Genomic DNA, 14,706 nt, shown 5'->3' with positions numbered 1-14,706 from the left:
GCTCTGCCACCTAGCTTAGGGCAATCCAAACTTTTCTCATCTGTTGTTCCCCGTAGATGGAATGCACTACCAGTTCCTACCAGAGCAGATGTGTCCCTCTCTACCTTCAAAAAAACTACCTACAACTCCACATGCCAATTCTACCACCTGACTAGAACTGACACTTGACTGTATGGAAGTAGCACTTACTGCTGCACTAACTTCAGCCTCTAAACGCCACCTCCGTCAAAAATGAGATAACGATGGTGAGTGAATGCTCTCCACACATAGTATAATCAAATATTTCCGCTTCAAAACCTGCTAAATACCACTTTTTTCCTGGTCTGAAATATTGATTTGTAGGCAAAAACCTACAGGAGCCTGATAGAAAATGCTCAATGCAAATGATCAGATGGATTTAGAGGGTTTTGCATCTGAACTTTTCATTTGTTCTTCACTGATTCATTAACCATTGTACATTGTGACTACAGTATAATCATTTTGGCTCTAGAAGCATTCTGATTTCATAAACATTTAAACACGCAGGGTAATAAATTACAAAGACTTAATGTCAAACAGTCCAACATAGGTGCAGACCATAAATCTGATCTTAAGACTAACCATAAAAGGCCAGCAAGTTGGATGCCTGATATTACTTAATCATTTTGATATTTATGGTGATTAGGTGACTGTTTCTGATGTGTGCTTTGTAGACTACCAATAACTTTTATTTTCAAACCCTTGCTTTGCAAATACAAAAGTAGCTGCACTGTCTATCATTGGAAGTAAAAGACACAAGTCAATGAATGTATGAGTAAGATCAACACATCTACTGTATTCACAGAATATAGTGGAACTAAATAAACAATACATATGTATATATGTAAATGAGACATACATACAATTTATTGTAAAGTGTCATAGCATTGTAATGACTTTAATCATTCTTGCTTGATATTCCCACATCCACATTGTTCATTTATATCAGTTAATTTTACATAGTAAATAGGAATGCATCTTTATTTCATCACACTATACTGCACACAGTGCACACACTGCACACAGTGATTTCACTCACATCTATTTTTCAATCAAGAAAGTCCTTTTGTGTATTTTTTTTCTTTCATAAAATCACCACCGTGGACCATAGTGAAGAATGTACATGTAATTTAGAGAAACACAAGGAGAACATGGATGTAGATTTTGATTAAATATATCAAAAGTTCATGGCACAAGTTTGCAGTTTTACTACTACAAATACCACATACTGCCATTAAAAATGCACATATAACCAGCAAATTGTCTAGACAAACAAATAAATAAAATCCACATTGCTTGCTTAGTGATTCAACATGATACACAGAACAGATGAAATATTTCAATATTTCATAGCAATATTCCATTGTTATCCATGCATAACCCAGTTTAAAATAAGGTATTACATTAAAGATGGCGATTAAGACCAGTGCATGTGGAGGTAGTCATTTATACTTACTCCTTAAAGAAAAAAATGATTGTAGCCCTTCCAGAGTATTTTCTTCTGAGGTCTTCCAAATGAATGCTTACATAATGAGCATCTTTGCTTTTAACCATAACTCTCTCAGTATCTTTCAGGTGACTACATAGATTCCTCCAAGAGAAAAAAATGACATCATCCAGTCAGGGGAAAAAACTTGGCTGCTTAGTGAATATGTCAAGATCAAATCTGTAGATAATTGTGTCATGTCAGCTTGCAGTGCACACACATGCTCCTGCAGTGTTGTAGCAGCAGTATTTATAGGATCAGAAATGAGTCCAGAATGACATTCTTAAAAATGTAACCATCAACTGCTCTCCCAATCTGCCTTTGGACAATGATCTGTAATTATTAAATTAGTATAGCGTAAGTGTGGGTTAATATGCATAATAGACAACACAACACACTGTTATCTATACCTTATATGATATATTTCTTAAATCTTACCATATATACCAAGATTCTGTGACTGAATTATACCTCCTCAGTAATTTCAATGACGTTCAAACATTTTCTGTAACAAAATAAAAACAAATATTCAATTACAAAGAGATCTATGTGTACATAAATCTTGCATATTGCACTTAAACTTTCACTGTTCAAAAGCACATACTCTAGTGCAAGGGTGGCCAAACTTTTTGACTCAAGGGCCACATTGGGTCTTGAGAATTGGCCGGCGGGCCACACACAAAAAATGCAGCTGCTGCGGGGGCATTTGGGTTTAAATGGCATCGGCACATGCAGTTCAACATCACGTGTCCTTAAGTCCTCTAATATTTCCTCATCATCACATCCATGATTAATGAAAATGTTGTGTAAAACACAACATGCATCAAAGAATGCAGCAACTTTTTGCGGTCTGTACTGTAAAGCGCCTCATGACCTATCCAAACACCTGAAGCGCATCTTCAGTATGCCGAATGTTTGTTCAATTACACTGCATGTTTGTGTGTTTTTTTGATTAAATAACATTGCCAGGAGATGGCAGACATCTATCACAGCCTGACGGGTCAAGCGTAGCTTAAGCCTACATTCCTCCTCACTGAGGGAGAGATAGATCTGTCTGGGCCGGCAGACCATCTCCCTCCCACGTCTAATTCTCTATCCCAAGACGTACTCCATCTCACTGTGCAATTGAAAAATTATGAGCCTGGGTTGGCACCCGCTACATTATTGCCAAGCATGCGCCCTTAAAGTAGCATCTGAATAACGCGCCACTGACTTTAGACTAGGTTTTTCCTGGTCTGTGGCGGAATTGTTTTCGGAAACTGCAAAATAGCACCAGGGAACGTTTGCACCGGAACACGCCTCCTCTTTTCGCTGAACCACCCCCGAGAGTGCAAGTTCATTCCCTAATTTACCGACGCGCGTCTAAGGAGGGAAAAGCCCGCTGTGCATTGGATGCAAAATAGGAATGTTACAAGCGCCAGTGTACAAAGTCAATTGCGCTTGAGTGCAAGACATAGAGCCCTGAGACTGACTGTCCGATTCGGTGGCAGCTACTTTGAAGCGGTCGTTCTCTCTCCAAACTAGTTTTGTCAACATGTCGAATTTAATTTCGCCATAGCAAAAATATATTTTCTTCATGTGTGGCCCTAATGCTCCATTGTACGTAACAGCTGAAATAATCACGTGGATATTGTAATGCTGTTGTAAGAAATTAGCGTTTAGGTGTAAGGTTAATGTATTCAGTTGAATTTGGCATAGTCAAAATTAAATGTATAAATATCTTACTTTTCCTCAAGGGCTTCAGTTTCTAATTGGGGTGAGCTGCCATCCACTCCTTTGGTGACATCATGTGATGATGCTTTTTTGTCTGTCAGTGCAACATGTCTTCTAGATTTGATCTGTCAATAAAGTAATAATTTCATGACGACTTAAAAATGTCACATCAAAGAACACGCACTGACAACTCTGCTACAGAATATTGAAAATTAGAGGACCTTACCTTCCATGCAAATAGAAGCAAAATGGCAATGACTGGAATGAGTAGAAGTGACAGAAGGCTTTTTTCTATGTTTTCTGGAAGGACCCATGGAATCTTTTCTGTGTATAAAAATAAAGTACATGATAAGAGGAAGAAACATGCAATAACTATTGCTCTGGCTGCTTAAAACAGATCTATGGCATTACATAACCAATTATACATAACCAATTATAGAAGTAACTACAGAAGTAGCACTGTATTGTTCTTAATAGGCATCATTCCAGGGGAAAACACTTAAGAGCCGCCTTTAAGCCAATACACTTTTTATCACATTCCACCAACATCTCCATTACTCTAACTATCCATTGTGTGTGTGTGTTGGTACACAACCATGATTCTGTAAATGGGACACAAAAACAGGGGTGCAGCCAGTTACAAAAGAAGCAATTCACGCCAAACAACAGCTGGCGCTAGTGTACAGGCAAAACTAGCACTTTGTCAAGAGCACTGAAGGGAGAGATGCATTTCTTTTCTCATCTTTCCATCTTGAAACACCATTGCAACTACACTGACTATCATATTGAAACATTTACAAACATTCTTAAAACTACCTTATCAACAACTTTCACTGTGGGAGCACTATTTCTTAATATATAACCACCTCTTTATTTTTTATTTAATCCATATCAAACGGTTGAGGCTGCATTAGCTGCGTTAGAAGAAAAAGAAGCCTAGGAAGAACAGTACAGTGCATTTTCATGCACTGTAATAAGAAGAAGACTTCGGATAATAGAACAGTGCATTTTCATGCACTGTAATAACAGGCAGGTTGTGACAGGCAGGTTGAGAGTTTTCTGACACGTACTGTATAGCCTACATTGCTGGCACTAACATACCACTGACGCCAACTGTTGGCAGTCTCAGAATTCGTGAACATCCATATGCAAATAAATACATTGTATACATATTGCATAGGCCTACACAGAAATTAAATGTTTCATGTCTTCTTAGTTTGCATTAAAGATGAATGTTCATCTGTTCAAAATGTAATAGGGCCTACCGTTAAGAATTAGGCCTTTTGATTGCTTGTTTTTCATGATTAACCCCCCGCCCCCCCTTTTCTGTTTTTTTTTTACAAATCACACCCTGGGAATAAGGGCTAAAAGTTTGATAGCAGTGCCAAGATCCTCTTGTTGATCTCCTTTGATGTAATATTTCAGTATTCAATAAACCCATATTTACCAATTATTCATGTTATGTGAATGAACTGGTTTAATACCTTTATCTTTTAGTTGACCTGTTCCTGCAGAAGGTGGACTAACAGATCCTGCTGACAAAAATGAAAGAGTATAGTTGTGGGGGTAGAGAGAGGAGAGTTAAGTTAATGCCCTAAGAAAATGACTCCATGTAAGACATTTAAAACTCTGGCACAGCTTGCTGGTACATCTCACTTATGAAGACAATGAACCAAATTCTAACAAAGGTCATTCTGTGCTTAGAAGCATCTGGGGACTGAGCCGCAAAAAAAAAACCATATTAACAGCATTGGCTCATTTCTACCTTTTTCGATCTTTGTTGGAAAATGCCACTTTAAAATCACTACTATTATTAAAGCCAAGTATACAAATAGCCAGAAAATCACTATGCAAAATAATATTCCTCATCCTTGACAAGCTGGAGGCTCACAGGGCCAGATGTACTAACGCTTTTGCGACCACTGTTTCGCAACGTGCGCGTAAAATCATGGCGAGGTATGTACAAACAGGCCACACTGAGGTAAAGGCGCAGACTGCCTGTCGCTGGAGTTAAAAAAAAAAAGCAAATTGCGCTTTTCCGTGTCATGCATATGCATGCATGGGAGGGTCAAGGGGAAAGTGGGTGTTTAACGTAAAGAGATGGGAGATGAAGCATAAAGAGTGCCTAATGAAGTATTCCGCGGTATGTACCAAAAATGCCTGTGAAAGCGCACGTCTATTCTGCGCCTAAATATTTCCGCCTTGTAAAAGTAGGTGCTAATCCAAATTGCGGTTAAATGCGTCAATAAGAAAACCTTTCAACGACAACAGAATCGCTATTTAGATAGATAGATAGATAGATAGATAGATAGATAGATAGATAGATAGTGTGACATTCCGAGGGGACATGTTGTGGACGGACGGTACATTCCCGTAGAAGGAGGTCATGGAAGTCCCAAGATGGCCGCCTTCGTAGAAACTACATCTCCCATAATGCAATGGGAGGAGTGCAGGTGTTTGGGATTAATCATCAAGGCAGAAGGGAGGCCAACAAAAGGTGTGCTTGGTGGAAGACAAAGAAGCACACGGAGGAAGCCTTGGGAACTCAGCTCCAAGAAAGATACGTTTGTGGACTGGAAAGCTGGAACTTGAGTTTTGGACCTTGGACTTTTGAGTTTGGATTTATCTGGAGGACTTAAATGAATGTCAACTGTTGTTGAGACGGAGCTATAAAAGTTTTGGTTGAGTATTTTTCTGACCCTTCCTGAGTTACTCTAAAGAGTGAATTGTAGCAAAATAAAAGCTCCAATCTTCTGTTAACACAGTTTGTTCTTGTCCTAATATTGCCCACATGGCCTCAGAACTCAGAAAACCCCTCACAACGCTACAATAGATAGATACTTTATTGATCCCCAGGGGAAATTCAAGATTCAATTTAGAGCAGCAGTTTTGCGTCTTGTACTATATCAAAAGCAATCTTAACTTCCGTTGGCCTTTCAAATGTCTTACTTTCACTTTCAAGTCATCCACTTAAATTTGCTAGATTTGACCAATCTTCCATAGCCTACGACTACGTGCATAAGTAGTTTGAGTAGAACTGCTGATCTTCATTATCTCCCTGCTTGTTGACATCTTATCATGTATTGCATTATTTCATGATTGCTAAACGTTTGATTCTTTTTAATGTTGTCATCAGTTAACTTCATTCAACTGCGCTTGTATGTAGGTTATGCCCTTCATTTGTGGACGTTTTACGGTAGGGGGTGGAGAAAGGCGGAGAAAGGCGCAGATTACCAGATGAAGTGAAATTTTGATAAATACCACGTACCACAGCTTTCGATATCTGCGTTTTTTGGCGCTGATAACGCTATGTTCGCAAATGTATGTACATCTGGCCCACAGTATGTTACAACTACTTCTGAGCCTACATCAAAGTACAGGTGAAATATAAGAATTTGCAGGATTTGTATTTGGAAAGGCCCTAATTATTCAGAAAATATCTTTTGGAGCTGTGGCTATGCAGAAAAATGTCTCCATTCTCTTTCATTGGGCAAAAAAGACTGATAGAAATGTGGTCTTTTGTAAGCTAGTGCTTTAAATGTCAATGCATGTGTTTACTACTGAACCAAGATAACTGTAGCACATACAAAAGATGTTTAACATCAGTGACTTAAACAAGTTAAAACGTGTTTGGCACAGGCCATGACTATATGAACTTTCACAACTGATCAAGGAAAATAAGTGAATGGCTAATGAAATGATGCATTAGTACCTTTTGTGGTATATGAAGTTGTTGTGGTACCTTCTAATGTTGGGCAGGGTGGGGATTCACAATCTTCATCTTCTCTGGAAGAATTTGCCATTTTAAAGAAATATTCAACAAAATCAAAATAATCCCCTGTCGGCCACTTTTCTTCCCTGTAGTGGCACTGAAATTCCAGCATTGTATCATCCTTCAGAGAAATGGACAGGACAGCATTTTAACATATTACGTTGTAACTAGGAATATATCAATCCAATCTCTTAATAAGCTTGACTAAATTAAGTGTAGTTACATTGTGATAACACTTTTTCTGCTAATTAAGAGTCCAACTGAGTTCAAGTATGAGGATGTTGAGAGAATCCATTAGTCAGAGCGACTATTTGCCCTTTGTCTCCGAATCCTAAATGTGTAGCCACTTAGAAGTACTCACCAAGACATTGCCAATGTGATACCGCATCTCTCGTAGGATCTGTATAAATGTGTTTATATGGTCTCTGTTTGAAGAAATATTTCCAAATTTGCGGGCCAAGACTTTTAAACTTTCTTCCAAGTGAAATACATTTAGTCTCACCCAGCACAAACCACTCTGTGTGAATTAGCACAATGTAAGGCACGTTTGTAAATCAAATATATGCATCATGGAATATATATTTACACAAAAACAGAATACCTAGAATAGGCAATAATCATTTGTATTCCTACAGTGAAACTGGAAACTTTTCAGACCCTTTTAATTTTTCCATATTTTGTTTCAGACTCATCTTAAAAAGGAGAAATGCAGAACATTGTATCCTTCCCCAGATCTGTGTGTTCACAAAACCCTGTCTCGCAGGTCTACGGACAATTCTCTCGACCCTTGTGGCTTGGTTTTCACTCCGACATACACCATCAACTGTGAGACCTTATATAAAGAGATGTGTGACTCTCCTATTGTCCAGTGAATTCATTTAGGCACAGGTGGACTCTAATCAAGTTGTAGGACCACTGATAGAAGTAGGATGCACCAGAGCTCAATTGCAAGCATCATAACAAAGGGTCTGAATACTTATGTAAATGGAATATTTCAGTCTTTTATTTGTTATAAATTTATGAAACACTCCAAACACCTGCTTTTTTGTCATGTGTTGAGAAACAAAAATAATTGAATCCACTTTAAGAGGAGTCTGAAAAATAACAAAAATATGTAAAACTTGAAAGGGTCTGAAAACTCTCCGGTTGCACTGTACTTCCTATAGTGGCCATTGCCCAGTAGAGCGTTATTCCTATAAATATTGTTCTAGGTTGCATTTGCCAGTTTGAAAGTACCAACAAAGGCTCAAAAGTTACACCTTTTTGAAAGGGCTTCTCCCTTCATCAGTGTTGGTCGATTCTATAATAAACTATTTTACATGTAGGTTGAATTTACTTGAAGTAAATAAACACAGTAAAATATTTTTAAAATTGAAACTGATTGCTGGAAGATAATGTGTTGAAGGCTTTTAACTTAATTCATGTGGACAATTATGTAAATTGACATGTAATATACACTACTGTTCAAAAGTGTGGAATCACTGAAAGAAAATAAAACAAATGTTATCCATTAAATAAAGTACAAAATGTGATGAATTTGGATCAAATCAAGCATCAATTTAGTCCAGTCATACATGCTATGTTGTAATGGCAAAGCTCTCCTATATAAGATGCTTGATTATTTTGGAATAGGCAGTTACTTCCTCATGATTCAAAGGGCTTCTATTAATGACCAACAATGTGGTATCAAACTAGTTTTCTTTCCCTCCAGACGCACACAAGAAAGGAGAGAATAGAATAGATTAGATTAGATTGTCATTGTGCACAAGTACAAGTACAAGTACAAAGACAATGTGTAAAAGGACAAAATAAAATAGGAAACAAAATAGTTTATCATGTTTCCTGTCCAACTAGAAGGGCAAACACACAGAACAAGGATGAGTACAATGGTGCTGATGCTAACTGAATCCCACTCTTTAAATCAGATTATCAGTAAATCTGCCATTTTCTTGTACTTATATATGAAGGCTTGTACAAAAAGCTCAGAGGAGGTGATAGTTAAATGTTTGTCAGGGATAGCACTAGCCAGGGATGGGCAAAATACATCAAACTGTATTTTTTTTTTTAAATATCAAATACCCTAATGTTAAGTGTATCAAAATAAACTATAAACTAGTAGCCACGCCATGTATCAAAATAAAATACTGTGTCCCTTTGCAGACTGCAAGGAACATTCCATTTTTGGAGAACACATTTTAAAAAACATCTTCAAAATATAACCCCAAACAACTCGAAAATACCAGTTAATCTCCCCCCCCCCCCCCCCCCCCCAATTCTGTTGCAGATAGAGGAAAAACCTAGAGTGTATGAGAGATTCACAATTTTGTCCTCTACTCAGTATCACCTTTGATACTGAGTAGAGGACAATGCTCTTTAAAATGGTATACATCATAGTTAATACCTTTGAGGGTAACACACATAGTTTAAAACAATACCTTCAAAATTCAACCTCAAAAAAACACAAAAGTATCAAGTTGTCAAGATAAATCTCATTTGTTATCTAATTTCTGTTGTAGACAATAGTGTTTGAGAAAGAGACAATGTTGTGTTCTCCTCAGTAAAAAAAAAACAGAATCACTTTATCACCTTTGGTTCAGAAGTTTACTCATATCTGCAAGTCGCAGTAATGACTAGAATAACGACCATGGCAGCCTTGACAGGGACAACAAGGAGGCGGACATCCCCCCCACCCCCACACTACCCTTTCCCTTTCCCATCCATAGTGTCTATTTATTTACAAATGTACATACTGTAATTACACTTATGCATAGCCATATACTGCTCTTCATCCTGCACATACACTTATTCTTAATACTATTATAATGTTACTGTCTCTGCACTACAATGGTACTGTTACCACACTGCACATAGCTGTACATACTGTACATATCTGTTTATATGGTTCATTCTAAATATTCATATTTATTCAGTTTTTCTGTAATATATTCTGTTAATACGCTGCATCTATATTGTTTTTTACTAATAGTACTGCCACTACATTGCACATACTGTATCTGTACATGTTGTTCATACATTGTTCATATTACATAGCCATATTTATTTTGCTCTTATAAGGTTACTGCTAATACACTGCACATACTTATATTTAATTTATACTACTCTAAACCACCTTCTGAAAACAACTGTATACTACTGTCTATATCTATGACAGTATCTTTTGTCCTGTCTATGCACCACCTACTTTGTATATCACATTGCACTTTTTTTGCACTTCTGGTTAGACACAAACTGCATTTTGTTGTCTCTGTATTTGTACTCTAGCCTGGCCTCGGTCTGCCTATGTACTTCCGGTCGATTTCTTTTCCCTACAGTACTCCGTCTGGAATAGGTTGATTCGTACTCGTTTACTTCGGAGGTTGGGTAGCCAAACCAACCAGCGAACAGAGAGCGTCCCTGAGAGCGGTTACGTTACCCAGGCATGGTGTTTCAATTACTACGTCCCCGCCCCCGAAGCAGATCCCTTGGAATACATCAACGTAGGGAGCGAAAAGGGCTTATACTTATGAAATCTTTGAGCAAATGTGAATAAAAGGCGCAAATAAGGTTGGTGTGAGTTATTTCAGCTCTTTCTAGTTTAGCCTATTAACAGGAGTGTCACGAACAAAGTCACAGTGGAGTAGGATGTTATATCGTCAGCTAAACTTTAGTCATAGATTTTGTAACTTGAAATAGGCTACGACGTACCCGAGTCAAACTTTAGTTTAGTAGGCTACATGGTCGGGTCAAAATCGCTATTTTTCAAACACTAAGAAGGCTCGACATAACTTAAAACTTTGATCGAAGCATCATCAGTGTCTCTACATTAGGATTAGGGTTTAGTCAAAGTCAAAAAGTCAAAGTCAAAGTCTGCTTTATTGTCAATTTATTCACATGACAAGACATACAAAGAGATCGAAATTACGTTTCTCACTATCCCACGGTGGAGACGAGACATATTCTACCAATTTAAGTCCGCAGATAAACATAACATTCAAGTAAACAATAAAAAAAGTAAATAAAAAGGCACATACAGTGAAGAAATAAGAGCAGCCAAATTGGGTTGAAATTGTCCAATTGTGCATAGACAGTCAATATAATAGTGCAAAGTCAGGCCAATAAATGGCTGAGGTAGTTCTGTTTGACCTAAGTAAGCAAGTGGCATAGTGGTGCAAGTTATGTAAGAGCATCAGAAGTGTGTTGTGTTTTCAGGACAACAGGACAACAACAACAAGTTGCAAAGTGTACAAGTGGAGTAGTGCAAGGCAGCCATTGTGGGTCCAAAGTCCAGGATGTTATGTAGCTGAGGGTGGAGGGGGGAGAGAGTTCAGCATCCTAACAGCCTGGTGTATGAAACTGTTGGTGAGTCTGGTGGTGCGAGAGCGCAGGCTTCTGTACCTCTTCCCATAGGGCAGTAGATCAAACATGTGTCATAAGTGTCATGTGTTCATGACAGTGTCATGTCACTCTTATGTCGATACTGTCAAGTAAAGTGTTACCGAATTTTTATTTGACCCACAATTACAAAGATATAATGGTCATGTAACAAAAATGTGTTTTACCATCTAAGCAAGATGCATACTTAAATATGGGATGTCTTACTATATATACTCTGACTGTTGATTAAGTGGACAGTGTTTGCGAGCAACTGCTTTTCTCTGCCTACAAGACATGCCATAAATTTGCAAATAAATCTGTCATAAAACTGTCAACAGACTATGCTGACCTGCCTGTTACATCTCATAGCCTAAATATCCATTAGAGATGTACTCAAAAAAGTCACTACTGAACTTGTCAAGTGGTACAAACCACTGCACCTATTGAGGGCCACAAAACATGGGCTTTAAAGTAAAATAACTGCAACCCAATGCAAAGCTCAAGTTAAAACTCAACAATTGCGGAACCTTTTGAATAAACCACATAACTGGTTCCATGTGTACAGACTGGATGATAATGCTAATTTGCCTACTGATAATTAAAGTTCTCAAGAAAAATAAGTTGCCCAATATCAAAGGGGATGTGCCAGAACAACACTCATTGCCCAGCAACATTCCTCAGAAAGGTGCCTTGTGTATCATCAGCTTTGGAGGACACATCAAAGTCAAAGTCGTTCCAAAGTTCTACCAAAAACAGGCAAACCTATAAGTGTGGATGAGCAAGTGAAATGGGCAAATGAGCAAATGGCTGAGTGAGTGGATTGGTGTGAGGGAGGGAGTGTAGCCTATTGTGTGTGTGACCAACCTACACATTACTCATCTTGCACTGGATCATCTTCCTGAATCTAAATATTCTGGTCACAAGTCTGGGCAAATGACTAAGTCAGCACCAGTCAGAGTCTACATTCATTGTTTTGCACTTTTATGATGTCATCACATCACCAAAAGTATTGTTTTTTAATAAAAACATTTGGCAGTTTTTTAAACTACAAAAATACACACCAGTAAATATGTTGATATAAAATATGTAGCCATTTATTTATGTCCAGCTCTAAAAAAATCAGATTATATAACGCTACACAGCTGCTCTGAAATCTTTGGTCGGTGAAGTACTATATTTTTAATGTTCCGTTCTAAGGACTATGCAGACCAGCTATGTGGAATTCTGCAGCACCTATTTAAGATCAGTCTGTGTCAGGAGGTGTTCCAGTGCTGTGGAAGACATCCTGCTTTGTTCCGGTACCTTAGAAGTCTTCTCCATCTGTCCTCAATGACTATAGACCAGTGGCATTAACATCACACTGCATGACAGTCCTGGGGGGATTGATGCTGGCCCATCTCAGACCTCAGATGACCACATATATGGACCCACTGCAATAGTGGCCTACCACCCTCAGGTTGGTGTTGAGGATGTCATCATCTACTTTCTTCAGCGAGCCCACACTCACCTGGATGAAGCTGGCATTTCAGTGTTAATAATGTTCTTTGACTTCTCCCGTGCAGGTGAACACTTCCATGGATCATTGACTACCTAACGGACAGACCAGAGGATGTGTGTCTGAACAGGTGATCAGCAGCAGAGGAGCACCGCAGGGGACTGTATTCTCACATTTCCTCTTTACACCATACACTTCAGACTTTCAGCACAACTCAGTGCTGGGATGTGTTTAGCTTAATTTACATTAACTTAACAGCTAAGGAGTCATTGGAATGGTTATATGACTTTTTCCGGGTTGAATGGTGGCCGTCTCGCTTCCCCCTTGCGTTTGTGAGCGGATAAACCAGCCTTGTAACTTTGGTCCGGTGAGCCACCGGCCTCAGAGTCAGAAAGTCTCGCGATGTAACGAATTGCTTTACGGCACCACACACACATACACGCCAGGCACTGGCTAGAACAAGGTAGCAATGGAGTCTGTCAAATATTAGTCATGGCAGAGCTGGCGAAAAGAAGCAGAAAGTGAGTAAACCATTGTCGGAGGAACAGGGAGAGAGGAAACAGCAGTCTGACCGAGCGAGGAGTGTTGTAAATACTTTGAAGCTGTAGGCGGAGCTCTGTAGATAAAACTGCGAGCAAAAAGCGAAACAAATTTACAAAACTCTATAGGGTCCCTTTAAGGATGGGGAGGAGACTGAGTATAAAGAACTGGTGGACAGCTTTATGTGGGGTGTGGCCAAGACAAAGTTTAACACTGTTTCCATCATGGGGAAAGAGGTTGAGGTAGTGGAAGACTACAAATACCTGGGTGCAGGGTGTGATTTGTGTAAAAACCAGAGGGGGGGATGATTTTGAATAAGTTTGTAACTCCCCACCCCACAAACATTTTTTTTTAAAAAAAATGAACGAACGATTCATAGCCTAGTAATGTCATGGCTAATAATACCCTATATTATTTTTGCCACCTTTGTAACATTTTAGTTTTAGTTTACCGTGGTGTATGACTTTAAACAGCGAGTGTGCTTGGTATGATGATCAGCTCCTCTAATGCAGGGTAGGACTACGTTTTGACAAGCATACAAATTCACCTTGTTCTTGCCCCATCTGAAATGACTTCTCTACTTTTGCTGCCTCCATCCTTTCTGTATTTGTTGTGTAAAAAAACGTTGTATATGATGGCACTGAAGTCTTAAGTTAGTGAATTGGCTAATCGTGTTAGTTGGTAACCAAATAGCCTACACATTGCGCTACACGCTGCGTAGGCTACGTGCATTCTCTCCTGCTGATTTGCGTTCAGTAGCCAAGTGCGTAATATTGAAAAAGTTGAAAAAATAAATGTGTTTATTGTAGCCTACAGAAAATAAATAGCCTATCATACTGCCAGTTAATTGCCTACAGTGCAGTGAAGAGTTTGGAGAGTAAAGTTATAGGGCAACTTGAAGTTTTATAAAAATAATTTACGAACCAGAACATAAAAACCGTGAAGCTTCTATTTCTTGCAGCTGTTAAAACACCCGCTAGATAGTTTAAATACCCACCAACATTCGTTTTTGCAGTACAGATTATTTCTAAAAGTTATTTGTCTACTACTGGCTGATTTATTAAACGAGTGTTTTCTCGTTCGTCCTCCGCAAACTACAGGTGTTTCGGTAGAGAGCCATTGAATAAGCGATGCCAAGCAATTTCTGTAACACTTTTTGTGACATTCAGCAAATATCTCCTCATTTAATGTAAGTTCCTTCGGACAATAGGCCTACGTTCTACTCTACGTGCAGTTGTCCTCCATCTCAGTTGCATCAGTTTTCTAATTTTGAAGGTTCTAAAACATTATTATGCTTCACTGAATCCT

At 38.6% G+C, this 14,706-nt stretch overlaps 1 protein-coding gene across 5 annotated transcripts in view; it reads right to left on the bottom strand.

Moving 5' to 3' along the window:
• Positions 1-890: 890 nt before the first annotated feature.
• Positions 891-14,706, bottom strand: part of kitlga (kit ligand a) — a 111,139-nt gene continuing 97,323 nt past the window's right edge. For 2 of the 5 annotated variants that reach the window (XM_042108867.1, XM_042108869.1), the window contains 7 exons: positions 7,351-7,506; positions 6,930-7,110; positions 4,702-4,752; positions 3,444-3,541; positions 3,230-3,342; positions 1,943-2,009; positions 891-1,837 (listed from right to left, as the gene is read on the bottom strand). In XM_042108867.1, coding sequence (XP_041964801.1) covers positions 1,970-2,009; positions 3,230-3,342; positions 3,444-3,541; positions 4,702-4,752; positions 6,930-7,110; positions 7,351-7,506 — 639 coding nt within the window. In that variant the 3' untranslated portion in view covers positions 891-1,837; positions 1,943-1,969. The remainder of the gene's footprint in view (positions 1,838-1,942; positions 2,010-3,229; positions 3,343-3,443; positions 3,542-4,701; positions 4,753-6,929; positions 7,111-7,350; positions 7,507-14,706) is intronic. The other 3 variants (XM_042108871.1, XM_042108872.1, XM_042108868.1) reach the window with 3 other exon arrangements.

Source organism: Alosa sapidissima, chromosome 11 (assembly GCF_018492685.1).
Source record: "Alosa sapidissima isolate fAloSap1 chromosome 11, fAloSap1.pri, whole genome shotgun sequence".
In the NCBI taxonomy this organism is placed as follows: domain Eukaryota; kingdom Metazoa; phylum Chordata; class Actinopteri; order Clupeiformes; family Clupeidae; genus Alosa; species Alosa sapidissima.
The sequence above is the reverse complement of the archived record's forward strand: the minus strand, read 5'-3'. Positions and strand labels throughout refer to the sequence as shown.